Source organism: Tachyglossus aculeatus, chromosome 6 (genome assembly GCF_015852505.1).
Source record: "Tachyglossus aculeatus isolate mTacAcu1 chromosome 6, mTacAcu1.pri, whole genome shotgun sequence".
In the NCBI taxonomy this organism is placed as follows: domain Eukaryota; kingdom Metazoa; phylum Chordata; class Mammalia; order Monotremata; family Tachyglossidae; genus Tachyglossus; species Tachyglossus aculeatus.
Genome location: NC_052071.1, coordinates 32,505,254 through 32,528,253, shown reverse-complemented (window position 1 = coordinate 32,528,253; position 23,000 = coordinate 32,505,254). Strand labels below are relative to the sequence as shown.

The window sequence follows — 23,000 nt, the reverse complement described above, 5'->3', positions numbered from 1 at the left end:
AATCCCGGGAATTCATTCATTCAACCGTATTTATTGAGCGCTTACTGGGTGCAGAGCACTGGACTAAGCGCTTGGGAAGGCCAAGTTGGCGGCCTACAGAGACGGTCCCTACCCAGCAGTGGGCTCATCTCCTCAGTCCCCTCAAGGAGGGAGGCAGGAAAGGGGTGGGAAAGAGGGCGGGCGGGGCCTGGGCCTAGTCGTGAGCAGGCGCCAACGCCGCCTCCGCCCCTTCTTCTTCTTCCTCCTCCTCCTCCTCCTCCCCCTCAGCTGGCGCTCCGCACCGCCATGGCGACCGTCAGCCCCAGCATCGTGGTGAGGAGGGACGAGTCGAGCGTCGGCCCGGGGATGGCGGGGCGGGGGAAGGGGCCCGGCCATTCAATCGTATTTATTGAGCGCTCACTGTGTGCGTTCCTTTTAGACTGTGAGCCCACTGTTGGGTAGGGGCTGTCTCTATATGTTGCCAATGTGTACTTCCCAAGCGCTTAGTACAGTGCTCTGCACATAGTAATGCCCTCCCTCTGCCTATCCGCCAAGCTAGCTCTCTTCCTCCCTTCAAGGCCGTGCTGAGAGCTCACCTCCTCCAGGAGGCCTTCCCACACTGAGCCCCTTCATCATCATCAATCGTATTTATTGAGCGCTTACTATGTGCAGAGCACTGTACTAAGCGCTTGGGAAGTACAAATTGGCAACATACAGAGACAGTCCCTACCCAACGGTGGGCTCACAGTCTAAAAGCCCCTTCCTTCCTCTCCCCCTCGTCCCCCTCTCCATCCCCCCATCTTACCTCCTTCCCTTCCCCACAGCACCTGTATATATGTATATATGTTTGTACATATTTATTACTCTATTTATTTATTAATTTTATTTGTACATATCTATTCTATTTATTTTATTTTGTTAGTATGTTTGGTTTTGTTCTCTGTCTCCCCCTTTTAGACTGTGAGCCCACTGTTGGGTAGGGACTGTCTCTATATGTTGCCAATGTGTACTTCCCAAGCGCTTAGTACAGTGCTCTGCACATAGTAATGCCCTCCCTCTGCCCATCCGCCAAGCTAGCTCTCTTCCTCCCTTCAAGGCCCTGCTGAGAGCTCACCTCCTCCAGGAGGCCTTCCCAGACTGAGCCCCTTCCTTCCTCTCCCCCTCGTCCCCCTCTCCATCCTCCATCTTACCTCCTTCCCTCCCCCACAGCACCTGTATATATGTATATATGTTTGTACATATTTATTACTCTATTTGTTTATTTTATTTGTACATATCTATTCTATTTATTTTATTTTGTTAGCATGTTTGGTTTTGTTCTCTGTCTCCCCCTTTTAGACTGTGAGTCCACTGTTGGGTAGGGACTGTCTCCATATGTTGCCAATTTGTACTTCCCAAGCGCTTAGTACAGTGCTCTGCACATAGTAAGCGCTCAATAAATACGATTGATGATGATGAAATACGATTGATGATGATGATGACTCATTCAATCGTATTGGTTTTGTTCTCTGTCTCCCCCTTCTAGACTGTGGGCCCACTGGTGGGTAGGGACTGTCTCTATATGTTGCCAATTTGGACTTCCCAAGCGCTTAGTCCAGTGCTCTGCACACAGTAAGCGCTCAATAAATACGATTGATGATGATGATGATGATGAAGCCAGGGGCGACGAGGGAGAGCAGTCGGGGCGAGGGCAAGGTGCCATGGTGGCCGGCCGGGAAGCCCGCACCGGCTCCTAGAGGTGGCAGCGGCGCGGTTCATTTAACGATGGCATTTGTTAAGCGCTTACTATGTGCAAAGCACTGTTCTAAGCGCTGGGGAGGGGTTCATTCATTCAGCCGTATTTAGTGAGCGCTTACTGTAAGCAGAGCACTGTGCTAAGCGCTTGGGAACTACAAGTCATCATCGTCATCATCATTAATCGTATTTATTGAGCGCTTACTGTGCGCAGAGCACTGTGCTAAGCGCTTGGGAAGTACAAGTCGGCAGCAGAGAGAGACGGCCCGAGGAGAGGCCCAACGTGAGGCCTCGGGGCGCGCGGGGGATGGGGCCCACACAGTCCCTTCCCTCAGGCCGCCCCTGACGCCCTCCTCAAAAATCTCCAGTGGCTCCCAGTCAATCTGCGCATCAGGCAGAAACTCCTCCCCCTGGGCTTCCAGGCCGTCCATCCCCTCGCCCCCTCCTACCTCCCCTCCCTTCTCTCCTTCTCCAGTCCGCACCCTCCGCTCCTCCGCCGCTAATCTCCTCACCGGGCCTCGTTCTCGCCTGTCCCGCCATCGACCCCCGGGCCTGGAATGCCCTCCCTCTGCCCATCCACCAAGCTCGCTCTCTTCCTCCCTTCAAGGCCCTACTGAGAGCTCACCTCCTCCAGGAGGCCTTCCCAAACTGAGCCCCTTCCTTCCTCTCCCCCTCGTCCCCCTCTCCATCCCCCCATCTTACGTCCTTCCCTTCCCCACAGCACCTGTATATTTGTATATGTATGTACATATTTATTACTCTATTTTACTTGTACATATCTATTCTATTTATTTTATTTTGTTAGTATGTTTGGTTTTGTTCTCTGTCTCCCCCATTTAGACTGTGAGCCCACTGTTGGGTAGGTACTGTCTCTATATGTTGCCAACTTGGACTTCCCAAGCGCTTAGTACAGTGCTCTGCACACAGTAAGCGCTCAATAAATACGATTGATTGATTCCCAGACTGAGCCCCTTCCTTCCTCTCCCCCTTGTCCCCCTCTCCATCCCCCCATCTTACCTCCTTCCTCTCCCCACAGCACCTGTATATATGTATGTTTGTACATATTTATTACTCTATTTTACTTGTACATATCTATTCTATTTATTTTATTTTGTTAGTATTTTTGGTTTTGTTCTGTCTCCCCCTTTTAGACTGTGAGCCCACTGTTGGGTAGGGACTGTCTCTGTATGTTGCCAACCTGTACTTCCCAAGCGCTTAGTACAGTGCTCTGCACACAGGAAGCGCTCAATAAATACGATTGATTGATTGACTGTCTCTATATGTTGCCAAATTGTACTTCCCAAGCGCTTAGTACAGTGCTCTGCACACAGTAAGCGCTCAATAAATACGATTGATTGATTGATTGATGGGGCCCACACAGTCCCTCCCCTCAGGCTGCCCCTGACGCACTTGAGGGCCCTGCCCCTCGGCAGGAGGAGGGCGGTGACCGTCCGCTAACGGCAAACAACTGTTTTTTCGTCCGAAGCGCTTTATAATAATAATAATAATAATGATGATGGCATTTATTAAGCACTTACTATGTGCAAAGCACTGTCCTAAGCACTGGGGAGGATACAAAGTGATTAGGTTGTCCCACGTGGGGCTCACAGACTTAATCCCCATTTTACAGATGAGGGAACCGAGGCACAGAGAAGTCAAGTAACTTGCCCAAAGTCACACAGCTGACAATTGGCGGAGCCGGGATTTGAACCCATGACCTCTGACTCCAAAGCCCGTGCTCTTTCCACTGAGCCACGCTGCTGCTGCTTCTTTAGTCACCCCCTCCTCACTGGCCCGTCCGTCTTCTGTGGGCCTGAGTGCTGTGCTGCGCACTCAGTATGTTTTGCCCAAATTGGTATTTTAGCCCCTCTAATAATGCGAAATAGAATTACAGCGGTACCACCGTCTTCATATCCAAATGTATGCTGCCTATCTGTTGGCCGCCCCAACCCTCAGAGCCGTTGGGGGGCCGCTTTCCAACAGTGGGGAAAACAGTCACGCCAGTCGGCCGGGCTTCGGTGAGGAATAACGCACTTTGGTCAAGGTTTTTTACCCGCGGGATTCAGGAATTCAGCCCCAAATCTTCCATCGTGCATAGACTTTGGACCCCTCCCTTTTCACCACGCACTGTTTATCACTATTTTTCGGGGAGCCGTACTGATGTTGTGCACGTACATTAAGCGCACCTATAGTTCAGTCATTCAGCAGTTTTTGCGGAGCATCGAACTCGGCGCGTGGAAAGGAAGAGTGGAATCAATAGACGGTTTAATAATAATAATGATGGTATTTGTTAAGTGCTTACTATGTGTGAAGCACTGTTCTAAGCGTTGGAGGGGTTACAAGGTGATCAGGTTGTCCCACCAGAGGCTCACAGTCTTAATCCCCATTTTACAGATGAGGTAACTGAGGCACAGAGAAGTTAAGTGACTCGCCCAAGGTCACACAGCTGACAATTGGCGGAGCCGGATTTGAACCCATGACCTTTGACCCTCAAGCCCGTGCTCTTTCCATTGAGCCATGCTGCTTCTCACATTAGTGCACCTGTAGTTCAGTCATTCTATGGTTTTTGCGGAGCATCGAACTCAGCTTGTGGAAGAGTGGAATCAATAGACAGTTTAATAATAATAATGATGGCATTTGTAAAGCGCTTACTATGTGCGAAGCACTGTTCTATGCGCTGGAGGAGATACAAGGTGATCAGGTTGTCCCATGAGGGGCTCACAGTCTTAATCCCCATTTTACAGATGAGGTAACTGAGGCACAGAGAAGTTAAGTGGCTTGCCCAAGGTCACACAGCTGACAAGTGGCCGAGCTGGTGTTCGAACCCATGGCCTCTGACTCCCAAGCCTGTGCTCTTTCCACTGCGGTTTAGTCGCCCTCAAAGAGTTTACAATCAAACGGAGGACTACCGTTTACATATATTTGGATATGAAGATGGTGGTACCGATGTTATTCTATTTCGCATTGTTAGAGGGGCTAAAATATCTATTTGGGCAAAACATAGCGGACAAGTGGCGGACCTGGGATTTGAACCCGTGACCTCTGACTCCCAAGCCTAGTAAGTGCTTAACAAATACCACTGAAAAAAACAAAGAACAAAAAGGGGGATAGTACAAGCTCAACTCACTACTGAATTACCTGGATATATGTATATGTGTTTGTACGTATTGATTACTCTATTTAATTTGTACATATTCTATTCATTTTATTTTGTTACTATGTTTTGTTTTGTTGTCTGTCTCCCCCTTCTAGATTGTGAGCCCGCTGTTGGGTAGGGACCGTCTCTATATGTTGCCAACTTGGACTTCCCAAGCGCTTAGTACAGTGCTCTGCACATAGTAAGCGCTCAATAAATACGATTGAATGAATGAATGCATTCAGTCTCTGTTGCCTCGGGCCCACAGATAGATACACTGTGGGCAGCTATTAGGGTATAGTCATTGGGCGTTTTTGGAAATTATTTTTTTTTTTTTCTAAATACTGTATTGCAGACAAACCAGATGTAGGCCTGTCCGGGAGGGCAAAAGTATTGCGGAAAACCAGCTCAATAGGGGGATAAAAAGCTTGCGTTCAGGACAGAGGGATTCTTTAGTTTTGCATATAGGAATCGGCATTTCTAGAAGAAAAACCATGACCTACAGAGATAGGTAAAACAGATTGCTGGTCTGTAATGTGCACACAAGCGCTTAATACAATTACTTTTAATTGTGTAAACATCCGCAAAGTACAGGAGTCACAGTTCTAGTAATTCCTTTTGCATAGATTTCTTCACTCTTCAAAAACAGTTAATTGAGAATTTCAGCCTATTTTGAAGAAATGAAAAGGGCGATTTTGATCATTTAATTGATGTCTGCCTCAGTGTCATCGTCATCATCATCATCAATCGTATTTATTGAGCGCTTACTGTGTGCAGAGCACTGTACTAAGCGCTTGGGAAGTACAAATTGGCAACATATAGAGACAGTCCCTACCCAACAGTGGGCTCACAGTCCTCATCTTGAAAATGGGGATAAAATATCCTTTCCCTCTTACACTGTGAGCCCCGGGTGGGGCAGGGAACTGTGTCCCGTCTGAGTATCGTCTATCAACCCCAGCCCTGAGCATAGTGTTTGGCACATAGTAAGTACTTAATAGATACTACTATTATTACTAATATACTTAATATACTATTATTAATATTACTGATAGCCCAATTTGTATTTCGAATTACAGTTGTACTTAGGATTTATGTACTTATGGGGCTGTCTTGCCATTTCTTATGTTGTCGAGTCATCTCCAACCCATAGCGACTCCATGTTCGCAGCTCTCCCAGTACAGCCCACTTCCACCTGCAACCATTCTGGTAGTGTGACCAAATAGTTTTCTTGGTAAAAATATGGAAGTAATAATAATAATAATGGCATTTATTAAGCGCTTACTATGTGCAAAGCACTGTTCTAAGCGCTGGAGAAGTTACAAGATGAACAGGTTGTCCCACGGGGGGCTCACAGTCTTCATCCCCACTTTGTATATGAGGTAACTAAGGCACAGAGAAGCTAAGTGACTTGCCCAAAGTCACACAGCTGATGATTGGCAGAGCTGGGATTTGAACCCATGACCTCTGACTCCAAAGCCTGGGCTCTTTCCACTGAGCCACGCTGCTTCTCTTTTACCATTGCCTTCTTCTGTGCAGTAAACCTGAGTCTCCACCCTCGACTCTCTCCCATTACGCTGCTGCCCGGCACAGGTGTGTTTTGACTTGTAGCAGATTGCTTTCCACTCGCTAGCCACTGCCCAAGCTAGGAATCATCGTCAATCGTATTTATTGAGCGCTTACTGTGTGCAGAGCACTGTACTAAGCGCTTGGGAAGTACAAGTTGGCAACATATAGAGACAGTCCCTACCCAATAGTGAGCTCACAGTCTAAAATTGGCGGAATGGAATGGGTATGCCTCTCTTGACTCTCCCTCCCGTAGCTGAGAATGGTACAGTACTTGAAACTCTCCGTGTGACACATAATATATTGGATTGCCGAAGTGAATTTCATCCTGCTGTTGCTAGCCAATTTCTCTACCATTTTCACAAGCATCTCAGAGCTTGGAATCGACCCCCGGCCCACGTCATCCGCCGGGCCTGGAATGCCCTCCCTCTGCCCCTCCGCCAAGCTAGCTCTCTTCCTCCCTTCAAGGCCCTGCTGAGAGCTCACCTCCTCCAGGAGGCCTTCCCAGACTGAGCCCCTTCCTTCCTCTCCCCCTTGTCCCCCTCTCCATCCCCCCATCTTACCTACTTCCCTTCCCCACAGCACCTGTATATATGTATATATGGTTGTACATATTTATTACTCTATTTATTTATTTATTTTACTTGTACATTTCTATCCTATTTATTTTATTTTGTTGGTATGTTTGGTTCTGTTCTCTGTCTCCCCCTTTTAGACTGTGAGCCCACTGTTGGGTAGGGACTGTCTCTATGTGTTGCCAATTTGTACTTCCCAAGCGCTTAGTACAGTGCTCTGCACATAGTAAGCGCTCAATAAATACGATTGATTGATTGATTGATTGTCTTCTTGAGCTTTTTCATGTAGATCACTGCTACCAGTCATCTAAATTGAGTATTTAATTTAATTTGATTGTAAGTTTATTTTTACTGCCGCTGTATGAGTAGGCAGATCCAGCCACGGTGGGGTGGGGTAGTAGTGAAGAGATACCTGCACCCTTGTCTCACTTGTACACTTTTCTCAGGAAAAGAAGAGGCACCATGAATCATGGTGCTCCTTATCGCATAGCAAGTGTGATATGTCCACAGCTTGGAGTGAAGCCCAAAACCTGTGGTCTTCCTTAGAATATTTATCATTATTGTGGCCTTTCTTAGAGTATTTATCATTGTCCCTCATGTATGAAGTTTAGACCACCGGCAGGTGCCTCGTTAGGAATAGCTTCCAGCTATTGTGAATCTTGATCTGTAACCTTTAGACACTTGATATTCTCCCCACCCTCACATGACATATCCTTAATCAATCAATCGCATTTATTGAGCGCTTACTGTATGCAGAGCACTGTACTAAGCGCTTGGGAAGTACAAGTTGGCAACATATAGAGACAGTCCCTACCCAACAGTGGGCTCACAGTCTAAAAGACTTACTTTAAAAGACTTACTTTACAGTCTTAAATTACATTTTATAAATTGTTTATTCTGAGTAATGTCTGTCTCCCTCTCAAGACTGAAAGCTCATTATGGGCAGGGAATGTGTCATAATTCCATTGTATTGTACGCTCCCAAGTGCTTTAATACAGTGCTCTGCACATAGTAAGCATTCAGTAAATATGACTGACTCTGCACTAGCTAAGGTTTGTTATCCTTATATGCATCAACCCACTGTGTTTTGTTTATGGTATTAGTTAAGCACTTACTGTGTGCCAGGCACTATACTAAGTGCTGGGGTAGGTGCAAGTTAATTAGGTGGTGAGTGCTCAGTAAATATGATTAAGTAAGGTGTTTATCACATTCTGTAACATTTAGAGTTCCAAGATGAATTTTGATTGCTAGACTATAAGCTCCCCCCTCTAGATTGTAAACTCTTGGGAAGGGAATGTGTCTGTTGGGTGGTACTCTCCCAAACACTTAATAATAATAATAATAATAATAATGGCATTTATTAAGCGCTTACTATGTGCAAAGCACTGTTCTAAGCACTGGGGAGGTTACAAGGTGATCAGGTTGTCCCATGGGGGGCTCACAGTCTTCATCCCCATTTTACAGATGAGGTAACTGAGGCACAGAGAAGTTAAGTGACTTGCCCAAAGTCACACAGCTGACAATTGGTGGAGCTGGGATTTGAACCTCTGACTTCTGACTCCAAAGCCCGGGCTCTTTCCACTGATCCACGCTGCTTCTCTAATAATATAATAATGATGGCATTTGTTAAGTGCTTACTATGTGCAAAGCACTGTTAGAAAAGCAGCGTGGCTCAGTGGAAAGAGCCCGGGCTTTGGAGTCAGAGGTCATGGGTTCAAATCCCTGCTCCGCCAATTGTCAGCTGTGTGACTTTGGGCAAGTCACTTCACTTCTCTGGGCCTCAGTTCCCTCACCTGTAAAATGGGGATGAAGACTGTGAGCCCCCCGTGGGACAACCCGATCACCTTGTTACCTCCCCAGCGCTTAGAACAGTGCTTTGCACATAGCGCTTAATAAATGCCATCATTATTATTATTATTATTCTAAGCGCTGTTCTAATACAGTGCCCTGCACACAGTAAGCGCTCAATAAATATTGATATGTGTGAGTTCAGGAATTGAGAATCTTAATTTTAGGCAAACTTAATATTAAAAGCAATTGGACATTAATTTTTATGTTGGAAAAAGTTCTCCAAAGCAAACATCCACTCATTTTCAAATGCACAATGAATGTGTAATTATCTTGGTTCCATTTTCTAGTTTTTGTTTCTGGAAGTGGGCTCTGGGATGTCGTTCTGATGTTTTAAGTCTTTGTAAAACTAGACAAAACAACAAAAAGCCTTTGTGTTAAGTGTTTGGTTTAGAATTTGTTTGGAGCATGTAATATCGGACAAGTAACGTGGCCTAGTAGAAGGACTATGGGCTTGGGATCTGGTAAGTGGACCTGGGTTCTAATCCTAGGTCTTCCACTTGCCTGTTGTGTGACCTTGGGCAATTCATTTACCTTCTCTGGGCTTCAGTTTCCTCATCTGTAAAATGGGGATTCAATACCTGTTCTTCCTCCTACATAGACTAAATTCCATGTGGGATGGTCTGCGTCTGGCCTGGATTATTTTGTATCTAATCCTGCAGTTAGTCAGTGCCTGGCCCACAGTAAGTGTTTAACAAATACCATAGTTGTTATTATTATTAGAAGTTAATTCCGGGACTGTGTATAGTAAATTGTAATCTAATAATAATAATAATGGCATTTATTAAGTGCTTACTATGTGCAAAGCACTGTTCTAAGCGCTGGGGAGGTTACAAGGTGATCAGGTTGTCCCACGGGGGCTCACAGTCTTAATCCCCATTTTACAGGTTAGGTAAACTGAGGCCCAGAGAAGTTAAGTGACTTGCCCAAAGTCACACAGTTGACAAGTGGCGGAGCCAGGATTTGAACCCATGACCTCTGACTCCAAAGCCCGGGCTCTTTCCACTGAGCCACGCTGCTAATTGTCAAGAGGATTAAGAAAATAGTTATTCTTTGCAGCAAAGGTATTTAAATACCCAAAGATTGTTAAGATTCTGAGATTTGAAATGGTGTTATCTTTATCACTATTGCATAATATTGGAGTAATAATAATAATGATGATGGAATTTATTAAGGACTTACAGTGTGCCAAGCACCGTTCTAAGCGTTAGGGTAGATACAAGATAATCAGGTTGTCCCACGTGGGGCTCACAGTCTTAGTCCCCATTTTACAGATGAGGTAACTGAGACACAGAGAAGTTGTGACTTGCCCAAAGTCACACAGCTGACAAGTGGCAGAGCTGGGATTCGAACCCACAATCTCTGAGCCCCTTCCTTCCTCTCCCCCTCGTCCCCCTCTCCATCCCCCCATCTTACCTCCTTCCCTTTCCCACAACACCTGTATATATGTATGTATGTTTGTACATATTTATTTCTCTATTTATTTATTTATTTTACTGTACATATCTATTCTATTCATTTTATTTTCTTGGTATGTTTGGTTTTGCTCTCTGTCTCCCCCTTTTAGACTGTGAGCCCACTATTGGGTAGGGACTGTATATGTTGCCAACTTGTACTTCCCAAGCGCTTAGTACAGTGCTCTGCACACAGTAAGCGCTCAATAAATACAACTGATGATGATGATGATGATGAGTACATGAGTGTGCATTACCAGTGCAGTAGCCATTGTATAGATTCCATTCAAAGATATGGTCATTAACTTCCAAGGACATACATAATTGTCCTTTATAAAATTGACAAGTGATGGCCTTCCCAGACTGAGCCCCCCTTTTCCTCTCCTCCTCCCCTCTCCATTGCCCCCCGGCCCTACCCCCTTCCCCTCCCCACAACACTTGTAGATATTTGTACATATTTATTACTTTATTTTACTTGTACATATTTACTACTCTATTCATTTTGTTAATGATGTGTATATAGCTATAATTGTATTTATTCTGATGGTTTTGACACCTGTCTACTTGCTTTGTTTTGTTGTCTGTCTCCCCCTTCTAGATTGTGAACGCGTGTTGTTGGGTAGGGACTGTCTATATGTTGCCGACTTGTACTTCCCAAGCGTTTAGTACAGTGCTGTGCACACAGTAAGCCTTCAATAAATACGATTGAATGAATGAATAAGATGATTACTCTGGCAATAAGTTATTTCCCCTGTTGCAGCCTTTGCACTTTGTGCCAGAACTTTTCCAAGTTAGAAATAGGGAATTTTGTACCTTTTGAAATTGCCCCTTTCTATGAAGCTTGAATTATTCCCATTCTAATCTTCTCAATTTCCATTTCAGATTGGTGATGATGAAGCTGGTTATGACTTAGATTTATTTTGCATTCCTAAACATTATGCTGAAGATCTGGAAAAAGTTTTCATTCCTCATGGCCTTATCATGGACAGGTTAGTGGCAATTTAAAATCTCTGAAAATTGATCTCATAAATAGGTGGTGCTTTGGCATTTTTAAATACAGATTTCTTCGTTGATATTTTGGTTGCTATTGTAAAGCAGATGTTGCATGCTATTTTATCATTAGCAGTGTTGTCAGTCATTAGATATAGCCTGTGTTTTAAACTCTCCTCAGCAGAAAAATCACACAATTCTCGTTACAGGCAGGGCCAGCCATAGCTGGTAAGTTAGGGAAGAATGGGGTGGAAACGTGGCAGGATGGGCTGTATTTCCACTCATCGGAATTTATGGGAGTTTAAAAATGGGATGTAATGTGCACCTGCACCCAGTGTGATGTAATTATGTTATGTGGCATGGAAGGGGGTGGCAAATGTTTTCCTTTCTAAGGGTGGTCTGAAACCAGTCCTGGCTGTAAGTTATGGTTGTCATAACCTAAAGGAGATGGCATTAACTTTGGAACCATGTGATGGTAGACCTGGAGGAAGTCATCAATCCCAAGTCTTTTTCTTTTCTCTCCTCTCTGAACCAAGAGGGAAATGGGATGAGACTTCCAAGAAGAGAGAGCTAGCTTTCTCCTGTTATACCCGCTCTGACTTCTTTATTTTTAAAGAGTTTGCCAAGACCTAGGTGCTATTAAACCCCATATTTCAAAAAGTGTCTCTTTTAAGTCAACAGAATATGAAAATCCTTTAATTCTTTGGCTGGGGGGGCAGGGCGGATGCTTAAGAAATGTTTGTAAAATAGTTTAAATTGAGAGTATTTGAATTTCATTTTTCTCTCTGTAGGACAGAACGATTGGCTCGAGATGTTATGAAGGAGATGGGCGGCCACCATATTGTAGCCCTCTGTGTATTGAAGGGTGGCTATAAATTCTTTGCTGATTTGCTTGATTACATAAAGGCACTGAACAGAAATAGTGATAAATCTATTCCCATGACTGTAGACTTCATTAGGTTGAAGAGCTATTGTGTAAGTATGTTTGGCATTGCCATTTGGTTTTACATTGAAACTACAAACCTATTTGAGTCTGTTGAAATTTTATGCCATGGTTCTCAGACACTTGTCATGCTTCTGGAAAATTGGGGGTAGAGTCTCTTGTCGGAATAAAGTAGTAAACTGAGAAGGCTTAAAATATTTCTCTTTACAGTTACGGTTAACTCTTTACAGTTAAATCATTGCCTAAAAGGGCAACTTTTTTGTAGTAAGCTGGTGAGAATTATGCAACAAAATGAAAACTAGTAATGAGTTGTTTTGACTATTCGTTGGAGTTAAGGAAAAACTGTTTTTCAACTTCCTTGTTAGTGTACTGTTTTACTGTTGATTCTCTTCATTTCTTGACCATTCCCCTATCAAAATATTGGTGTAACCTACAAGGTTGTCTGCGATTAATGTGAGACTCCTGAATAATTTTTTTTTGAGTCGATTCTTCCTGAAGAACTTCCCATGTTTTCATTATTTATGATTGGAGATGTATTAAAACAGGCTATTCATTTTTAGTTTTTCTCTGCTCCTCAACCCATTTAGTTTAGTAGGACTCATTTTCAACCATTGGATACTGTACAGAGGTACTGTACCTTACCTGTAAGAGGATGAAAAGCAATAATCCTGATTCTCACCTCTCCCCCAGGCAGGCAAGAAAGAAGAGTCTCGCATAAACTTGGGTTGCAGTGGTTAGACACCTTTCTCTTTAATGAAGAAATTGTTTCTTCCTCTCCAGTATCCATCTTCTCATCCCTTTCAGGCCCAGACTGCGTACGGGGCCCCATATTTTCAGAGCGGGGGGTGGACCAGCATGGGATAGGAACAGGGCTGGATGGATCAATCCGGGACTTGTCTCTGATAGTTTCTCAAGGAGGATGGGCCAGTTTTCTGAGCCCATATGCAGGGTGAGCCCTACACCACTAAATATGGGTGATTTGTACCACTCAGACCCTCAGGTAAAAAGCTAATTATTCTCCAACCCAGGCTATTTGAACAGAAGTTACAACTGTGAACAAACAATATGAAAATGGAGAAATATATAAAGGGATACAAGACATGTAAACACATCAAGTTCTTAATTAAACACTGTATTTACTGAACTATGAAATGTAATTATTTAATTTCCCATATACCTGGGTGCAAAAAGTAAAAGAACTGGTGAGAATGCAATGTTTTGTCAAAGTTGAAAACACTCGAACATTTGATGATGTAATGAATCCTCTGAGTTACATCTCATGTGTTTTAAGCAGTCGTATAGGGATTTAAGAAATCATGCTAATCCACTTGTCCAGTTTGCTTATCAACTGGGTGGTCCCCAACGCCCAATATCTCAGCCTTAGAGCTGTGGTTACTCTTTCAAAATTGGCAGCTGGCCTTTGGAGTTTCAGCACATTGTTCTTCAGCATTGTGCAGGGGAAAAAATAGAAACATTTACAAGTAAACAGGATTTGCAAATTTCAGAAGTTGCAGTAGAAATCCACTGTGTTCTTCAGTATTCTTCTTTCCATTCCATATACAGCCTTCAACAGCAGTTCTCTTTCCGAACCTCGAGGCCACCGTCAAAAACTCCCTTAATTATTAAGTAGTTTCATTAATTTCTAACTGAAACAGCCATTTCTGCTAGGATTCCATGCAGTTGCGGAAAAATGGGAGTAAAGAGATGCAGGGAAATGTATACCATTTCCCAGAGGTCAGGGATTTCAGGAAGGAATCTCTGGGTCTGGGCTGAAACCAAGCCAGCTTCCAGGATCAAGAAGATTGGATAACTCTTGGATTACATCTAGATTTAGGATCTGTACCCTTTAGGCCCTTGATATTCACCCCCCACACCCTCAACCCCACAACCCTACTGAGCATATCTATAACTTATTTATTAATGTTATTTATTAATGTTAATGCCTCTCTCTCCCCCCGTCCCTCCCCAAACTTTAAGCTCATTATGGGCAGGGAATGTGTCTACCAACTCTGTTGTGGTCTCTCCAGGGCTTAATACAGTGCTGTGCACACAGTAAGCACTGAATAAATACAACAATACAATACTGACTTTTGCCCAGCTCTTCACCTGACTGTGTTTGTCTCGGGGCTGACTCCCCCTTTTAGACTGTGAGCCCACTGTTGGGTAGGGACTGTCTCTATATGTTGCCAATTTGTACTTCCCAAGCGCTTAGTACAGTGCTCTGCACATAGTAAGCGCTCAATAAATACGATTGATGATGATGATGATGATAGTCTGTACTGCAGGCAGTGAGGGGTAGTGGTAGTGGAGATTCAGGTTCTTCTGTGGCTCAGCAAGGACTTCGACTTGAGGTTGCTGGCATCCTGCTCCCTTCTCTGGAGAGGAGGTTCCTCCAACCTTCATGATCCTTTTAAAGTATTGAGTATCTGGGATCTTGTACTCTCCCAAGTGCTTAGTACAGTGCTTTGCACGTAGTAAGCGCTCAGTGAACGCCATTGATTGATTGAAAGATGGCCAGATAATGACCTTTTAACTAAGTGTCCATTGTTACAGTCTTTGGCTGAAATTTTCTAGCCGTTTGCCCCCAAATATGACATAGGTCTTTTCTGTCGCCTATGGCACCCTATCCAGTCTAGAGTTAGACACCCATTCACTTTTAATGCTTTAATTGCCATCTGATAATTTCTATTTATTTTTTTCTCAGAATGACCAGTCAACGGGGGATATAAAAGTAATCGGTGGAGATGATCTCTCGACCTTAACCGGAAAGGTACGTATCATGAAATCTAAGAAAATAAAACTCTGTGCCCTGCATGAACATCATTTTTTTCTGGGAGGGGTTGTGGACAAATGTGGGCCAGAAGTCCAAACCATTTCAAGGTGGGCAGCTGTAGGTTAGCATACAGACATCCCACCTGCCACAGTTCCTGAGTTCTTGATATTTCTGTCACTGGGCCACCTCCTGGGCTGGAGTGCTAGGACTCTTGGATCCCTGTGGTGTCCCTTGGCACGGTAAGCAAGGGAGAGTGGCAGAGGACTCCAGAATGATGGCAGAGTCCTGGAGTTTGTCCGAGCACATGCTGATCAGAGAGGAATGGTGTGCCAGCATTCTCCGAGACTCATTCTGATGCCTTCCCTGTACTTATACTCAGTAACTAGCAGTATAAGCACACTAAAGATTAAGGATCATCTAGTTACAAAGAATTTAATATTTTGCAGCACTGGTATGTACAGATGCACTGAAATTAGTTCCATTTTTCTTTTTCCAACCAGCTCTAAAGAGTAAGCAGTATTTATTGAGCCTCCAAAATGAAATACACTGCACTGACTGTAGTAGAAGTAGTATGGCCTCATTCTACGGTTGAGGAGCAAGTAGAGCTAGGATTAGAAATGTAGAGTTTTCAAATTCCCACTCTGTCCCTTAGCTTTCCGAGCTGTGCTGTTTCTCTGAGCAGCAGTTTGGGAAGAGTATAGCAGGAGCACCAGCTATGCTGAATTATTATTTTTAAGTGATGACCTGTAAGAAGCATAAAGAAATGAGCAGGCTTATTTTTATTTCCATATTTCTAAGTATTGCTTGAGCGAGTGAATATCCATGAGATAGTTCTGTTTCTAAATACTTGCGGTTTCTACTAATATTTCTTTGTTCTTTCCAGCACCTTAGAAATGTTTGCAAAACAGTAATCACAAAATATTGCATGCTATTCTTGAATTTGCTAGTGATTCTAAGAACTACCTCAATAGTGACCTCCTGTTGAAACTAAAGTGAACCAAACAGGGATGGGCCATTCAGTAGGTTTCCTCAAGAATAAAATGTACTTAAATGGTAAAGTAAAATAGACTATTATCTCTACTTTAGTCTAAAAATCTAGGTGAATTCTGGAAATGAAGGTCAATTTTTAGGACAGTGGAAGTTTTCTGCGAGTTAATCCACCTATTTCTGATCAGCTATTTATACATTTTGAATATTTAATTGCCTAAATTATGCAATACCTTTCCAAGTAACATAACTGTTGTGACTTTTTCTGATTCTAGAATGTCTTGATTGTTGAGGTAAGTTCTCCATTTCCTTTTACATTATTTGCTTGCTGATTTATAATCTAGTATGCCTCTTGTTGCAAGATGAGGTAGGTAAAGAAATATATTCCAGTGAACTATAAACTCTGGTTATTAATGGTCCTAATACTTTGCACTCATAATGATGGGCAGCCTAAAGCTTTGCCAAATGATCTGGAGTAGCAGGGAGGTGTAGAAGGGGCAATTTGGGGGGCTGCGGCAGCCACAGTGGAAGCATCAGGTAAGGTGATGGGAAGAGCCATCCCACATGAGTTTGAAAGGACAAGAGGTTGATATGGCTTAATTTATACATTGTCTTGTTTGAAATTGAGGAAAGATAGTGTGACCCTAATTAGCTTGACCTAGGTATTGTACAGTATTTTTGAAGAAAGATAATTGGGGTAATTGCTGGATTTTGAGGAAGGCTTTTGTTGAGACTTACCTGTTTTAGTGGGTTCAATCTCCTGTTTAATCTCTTTGAATGGCATGTATTATATTTGAGTGACTTGAAAATTAATCAGATGACATTCTTCCATGTGTTTTCATTGTAACATTTATGGCTCTCTGAAGGTGGCTCTGAAATTCTGTAATTTATTTTGCCATTTGACTGTATTTTCTTTTCTTTATCAGGATATAATAGACACTGGTAAAACAATGAAAACCTTACTTTCTCTGGTCAAGCAGTATAATCCCAAAATGGTAAAAGTAGCCAGGTATGTAGTCATGATACAAGATACTTTTAAATTCAAAAAGAGAAAGTATTTTCCTGTAACTGCTTTTGAAAATATGCTTTTTCTGAAATACATTTTTCCTTAGTCAATCACTTTCTCTCTCCAAAGCTCAATTGATCAACAGAAACTTAATGGTAATGCTATTTGCTGTTTGTATGAGTGTATTCAAGCACCTAAAAATTCCATTCTAGTCCATTCATCCCGTGATTCTGTCTCTGATAGTGGTATCAAAATATAGGTGGAGGATCAGTGTGATAAGTGCCCTTCTTGACCTCTGTTCTCATAATTAAAGATGTCCTATCAGTCAGTGGTATTGAGTGCTTATTGAGTGTAGATCAGTACTAAATGCTTGGGAGTACAACAGAATCTGTAAATATAATCCCTGCCCACAAGGAGTTTAAAGTTTAGACGGTGAGACAAGACACTGAAATAAATTACAGGTATGCACATAAGTGCTGTGGGGCTGAGAGTGGTGTGAATGTCAAATATTTAAGGGGTACGGATCCATAAGCATAGATGATGGAAAATTGAGAGGGAGTTGGAGAAGTGAGGGCTTAGTCAAGGAAGGCTTCTTGGAAGAGGTGTGAAGCTTTGAAGCTCTAACTTTTCCCCCTTTTATGCTGAGGAATTTGTCTAAACCCTTCTGGACTCATTTGTCTCTGCATACTCCCGGTGGTGATGAATTCCATCCGTACCTTCCCTGCTAGGGGGGAAAAATAGTTCTTTTCAATACCTCTTTCAAGTTTCAGTGGGTGATGCTAGTTCTGATGGTGTGGGATTTGGTGGATAGCAGTTGAGCGTTCCTTCTTTGTGCTCACATTAGAGCAGGCCCACCAAACTAAGCCGCAGAACATATCTGACGCCTACTGGGTCTGGAGTAGGTCCAGAGCCGCTTGGGGCTATAAACCACAATGACACAAGGACCCACCATATACATCAGCATCCCAATTACCATGTGGCCTCTTCTCTTCTTTTCTCTCAATTCCCCTAATTCATCCTGAAATGGGGGGCGGGCTACCAGAGAAACTTGAGCTTTTTTTTTTCTTTGAGGGGAGCGGCGAGGAAGGGGAGGGAGCAGGCCTGGTGTACTTAGATCTCTTATTCACACAAGTACTGTTGATTATTTTGACTGATCACTGCCTTTCCCCCTCCTCCTCCCTTCCCTGCTCCAAACGTTCATGTTTAGCAGAGTAATTTAATAGAGCAGATGTTTTTGACCATCCCTATTCTCATCCTCTAGACGGTAAACTCTGTATGTACAGGGAACATGTCTACCAACTCGGTAATACTGTACTCTCCCAAGTCTTTAGTACAGTGCTCTTCATGCAGTAAGCACTCAATAAATACCATTGATTGACACGAAAATAGGCCCAAAATTGTAAAAGAACTTGAAGTGAGCCAGTTGTAGAGTTGTCCATTGATCCCGTATTTTCTGATTCTGCCATGTTTTGTTTTAAGCCGCTTCACTGACAAGCCGCATTTCAATGTCGCATGTCCAACCTTGATAACAGAATCAAAGTAGAGCAGGGGTAAAATGGCTGGGGAGATGAATGGTAGCCAGAAAAAGGGTAAGCTCGTTATGGTCAGGGAACATATCTGCTAATTCTGTGGTATTGTACTCTCCCAAGCACCTAGTACAGTGCTCTGCACAGTCAGCAAGTGCTCAGTAAACACTACTAATTGACAGGCAGGATTGTCCTGGTAGTAAGCTTGACCAGTTTGGGGAGTGAAAAACAAGAATTTTTAAACTAATAAACTCTTTTGGAAGCCCCTGACCCACTTTGACTTCATTAGCAGGATATTAAGAAATACAGCACTCTCCTGCTGGTTCTACCTACTTTTTGTTTTTAAAAATGTCCTTTTGGGGTAGAGAACATATTCCACCCATTATTCTGTTGCATCTCAATTGAGAATTGAGCCTTTACTACCCACTTTATCATGCCTCCAAGAAATAATTACATGTGTAAAAATTGTATTCATAATGCTGAAGACTGAAATTCATAGGAATTTCTCAAAGATAAAAGTGTTTGCTTGTGAAATCCATTTAGGATATTTCATTTTGGTCTACAGCTATTAATAACAGACACTGTATTGTATGGTATCCTTGGCTTTTGTATTTGCTTGTGTGTGTGTGTTTTGTTTTTTTTTTAATTAACAGCTTGTTGGTGAAAAGAACACCTCGAAGTGTAGGATATCGGCCTGATTGTAAGTAAATTACTCTTATTCAGTGAGCACCATTAATAATGTAACAATAAAAACCGGTATTATTTAAAATGCAGGAATAATATTTGGAATATATCAAGACAGCATTTTGGCTAGAAATATGTGATGCTTTTAAATAAATTTTCTCTCTTTGTCTAAGTGATTTTAATTATTTCATTTTAGTTGTTGGCTTTGAAATTCCAGACAAATTTGTTGTTGGCTATGCCCTTGACTATAACGAGTACTTCAGAGATTTGAATGTAAGTAGTGCTTTTTTTTTGTTGGTAAGGTTAAAAAGCAGAATGCAGGGAAATAGAATTATCTCTCTGCCTCCCGTTATCCAAACTGAAGGTTTTGTACACCAGTCTAGTGACTTCATTAGCCTCATAAAAGGCAGTCAAGAACGAATCATTCAGTCAGTGGTATTTGAGTGCTTACTGTGTGCCGAATACTGTACTAAGCACTTGGAAAAGTACAGTACCACAGCATTCATAGACCTATTTCCTGTCCATAAGGGGTTTATAGGCAGGGGAAATTGAGCTGAAGTAGATGGAGTGCAATTTTTGCTGTCTTGAACAGTTTAAGCATTTTATTTGAAACGTATTCCTCCTCCTGTTATTCATAAAATGAATGTGATTCTAAATAAGACAACCCTAAACTCTAGCTTAATGATTTTCATTCACTTTTGTTCAGATTCTTCAGTGACTGTTTTCAAGTGGAAAATAGCTTTTGGCTAGCTGCATGAAAAGCACTGAAGAAGAGTAGATTACTTAAATAGAAATTGATGTTGTACACAAGGTTTTATTATTCTACTTTGATCAGAAATCCCTTGTTTTCCAATGTTAATTTTTGGGCTTTCCTTTCCAGCACATTTGTGTGATTAGTGAGACTGGGAAAGAGAAATACAAAGCATGAGAGAGGAATTCCGTTGCGCCAACAGTTGAAGTCTGCTTTCCTTTATCAACTTCAAGTCTGAAACACCAGCTAAGATTCTAGAATGTCCTAGTGCTGTGACCATTTGCTTGCTAGAGGTTTTTGCATGCACAATATAAGAATCCTGTCAAGTTTTATATTTTACAAATGTCAGGCCATTGCTACATCCTGCACTGTACATTTTATTTGCACTATGATCCTCAAGACTATCAGCTACCCCTTGGATGGGTTTTAGTGTTTAAATCATTATTTGACTCCTGAATGGTAGGTTTCTTCATCAAATCTGAATTAAAACAGTTAAAGACTTGTAAATGAAAGAGATGTTTTAAGATGAAAGTATATTAATTTTTTAGATTGGTAATTTAATTTTGTATTTCAATGAAAGAAACAGAAGTATTTGGATATTGACAGTCACACTATAGATGTGTTTTGGAAGCTAGAAGAGCAGTCAGTTACGTTATCTGTTAAGACCTGTTACAAGATCCAAAGAGTTTGATTGTGTTCTGATAACCAAATCTCCTAGAAATGCTTTATCGCTGTTTTAGCAGGGAATCTAATAGTGTGTGGAAAACAATTAATTCTACCTCTTATCTGGGAAAAATGAAAGACACAAACATTTGGACCAAACAACCTATTTGAATGTTTGTCTGTCCACTAGTTGCTTTTAAACAAAATACAATATGCAGTATCCCAGAAAATATTACATTTACTTTTACAACTCTACAATGCAAAATGTTACAATAAAGGCTGTGTCTTTAAAGTAAACTGTGTGGATGCCATTTTCTCTAAATTCAGCTATCTTCATTTCTATTTGCTGTTTTGTATTTATCTCTCTAAAAGTTGTCTTAATGTTTAACTTCTTTGCAAGTTTTCTAAACCCTGTTTGTACTGATTTATTAATTACATCCAGTCCTGTCCAAATGCAGGTGTTCACTACACATTTCAGCTGGAACACAGGGAAGTGAAGCAATGTCTGCCTGACAGTGCAACCCTGTTCGGACACAGGACCGCTGTGTTGGAAGAAATGGTTGTGGGTGGCATTAGTTCTCTGCACACAGTAAGCGCTCAATAAATACGATTGAATAAGTACAGCATGATTTTTCTTAACAGATTTTTGCAAGAACACCCCCTGTTTTTTAGAAGCGCTGGTTGTATTAGCAAGGAAGGGTTGAGGCACACATGGAAACCTCGCCTCTTTCTATTTTTAAACAAATGGTGTGCTTGGATTGTGAGCCCCATGTGGGACAGGCACCGTGTCCAGCCTGATAAAAGTGTATCTACCCCAGCAATTAAGAAGGAGACCCACAGTAAGCACTTAACAAATGTTATTATTATTATTACATTTTTTTTACTATTAAATGTGAGTCCAGAAACACAGCTATTTCCCAGCACCAGGAGAGCTTGGGAAATATGAGAGTGAGGATTAGACCTGGGAGGGGATTGTCAAATGAGAAGTGAAAAATCAGAACTCTTCAACATTCCAATTACCTGCATTTCAAAAAATTCAAGCTAAATTCCTGTTTAACTGATCCCTCCAATCCATCTGATGGGATGCCGACCGGTGTTCGGCTGGATCCAGAGAGGCCGCTCTGAATAGTACAGCCCTCTCCACTGGGACTGAACCAATTTGGCACCACTTTTCACTATGACAATTGCTTTGATGATTGAGCTGCTGCTAACTGATTGTCGATGGGACCAGACCAGGCATTTGGCTCTCTGGGACGCATGCCAGAGGGAGCCATGCCAATTTCTGATATGTGTACTAGGTATTGCTATTTCTGATTCCGAGGATTCTGTGCATGCTCTAGTACTGCGTAATGCTGTCCAGTCTAAAGGAGTCTTGTCTGCATTACACTGATTTCCTCGGTGTGGGAATTACAACATCCTCATTCGGTGTATTTCCCAAGAGCCTGGTACAGTGAACAAGAGAGTGAGTGAGTGAGAGAGAAAAAACAGCTGTCCTTATTCAAGCAAAATACTACAGATGGTGAAATTCACATATAAGTGTGAGTGTGTTTGGCTAAAAAGGCCACCCCAAAACGTCCTCCGATGTGTGGGCATGCTTAAATGTTTGCAGCACCTGGAGCTGATGCTGCTCTTGCCTCCTTGTCTCTCTTCTTTATGAAAGTTTTACTTAAAAAGAGCCACTCCTTTCTTGGTAATATTAATGGTATTTGTCAAGTGCTTACTCGATGCCGGGCACCGTCTTAAGCGCTGGAATAGCCGTACACCATGCTGGTCTGTCCTCAGCAATTGACTCCCGGTTTTTTCAGCTATGGAGGCACTGTCTGAGGCTTTGTTTGATCGTGTCCTTAATACGTATCAGTCTATCAAAGGTATTGAGCGCTTACTCTGTGCAGAGCACTATACTAAGTACTTAGAAGAGCTTAATAAAACAGAATTGGTAAGCATGTTCCCTGTTTCCTCCACCATTGTTGCTTTCAGTGCTACACAGAGTATATGATCAGTAAATACTTTGATAATGGTTTCCTGTTCATTCTGAATCAGAGCGCAGAAAGCATTGTGAAGAGCAAAGGAACAGGACACATTAGAAAGCAGTGGCATCCAGGAATGGTACAGTCAGCAGCAGAAATGTCACAGAACTTCGGGGTTGCAAGAGACTCTGCTCCTGACCAATTCCCTGACCCTCTGTTGTCACCGTGGCATTTCATCCCAGCAGTCATTTTGTGTTTCCAGTGCCTAATGTATGTCCACATTTTTGCTATGCTTTATGGAGTTCCATTTTGAAAACATTGAAGAAAATGTTTCTTTAAAATATACAAAATCTTGGGAAAATATTGAAACCAAAATCTTACACTCTTTCAAATAGATTTGCAAGGTCTAGGCAAATTGCTC

General features: G+C 42.4%; 1 protein-coding gene across 1 annotated transcript; it reads left to right on the top strand.

Moving 5' to 3' along the window:
• The first annotated feature begins 235 nt into the window (after positions 1-235).
• HPRT1 (hypoxanthine phosphoribosyltransferase 1) lies at positions 236-20,909 on the top strand. Its single transcript, XM_038748092.1, has 9 exons — positions 236-312; positions 11,172-11,278; positions 12,071-12,254; positions 14,927-14,992; positions 16,258-16,275; positions 16,909-16,991; positions 19,168-19,214; positions 19,395-19,471; positions 20,079-20,909. Exons 1-9 carry the CDS (start codon positions 286-288, stop codon positions 20,124-20,126), a joined length of 657 nt encoding a protein of 218 aa, XP_038604020.1. The 5' UTR covers positions 236-285; the 3' UTR covers positions 20,127-20,909.
• The last annotated feature ends 2,091 nt before the right edge of the window (positions 20,910-23,000 follow it).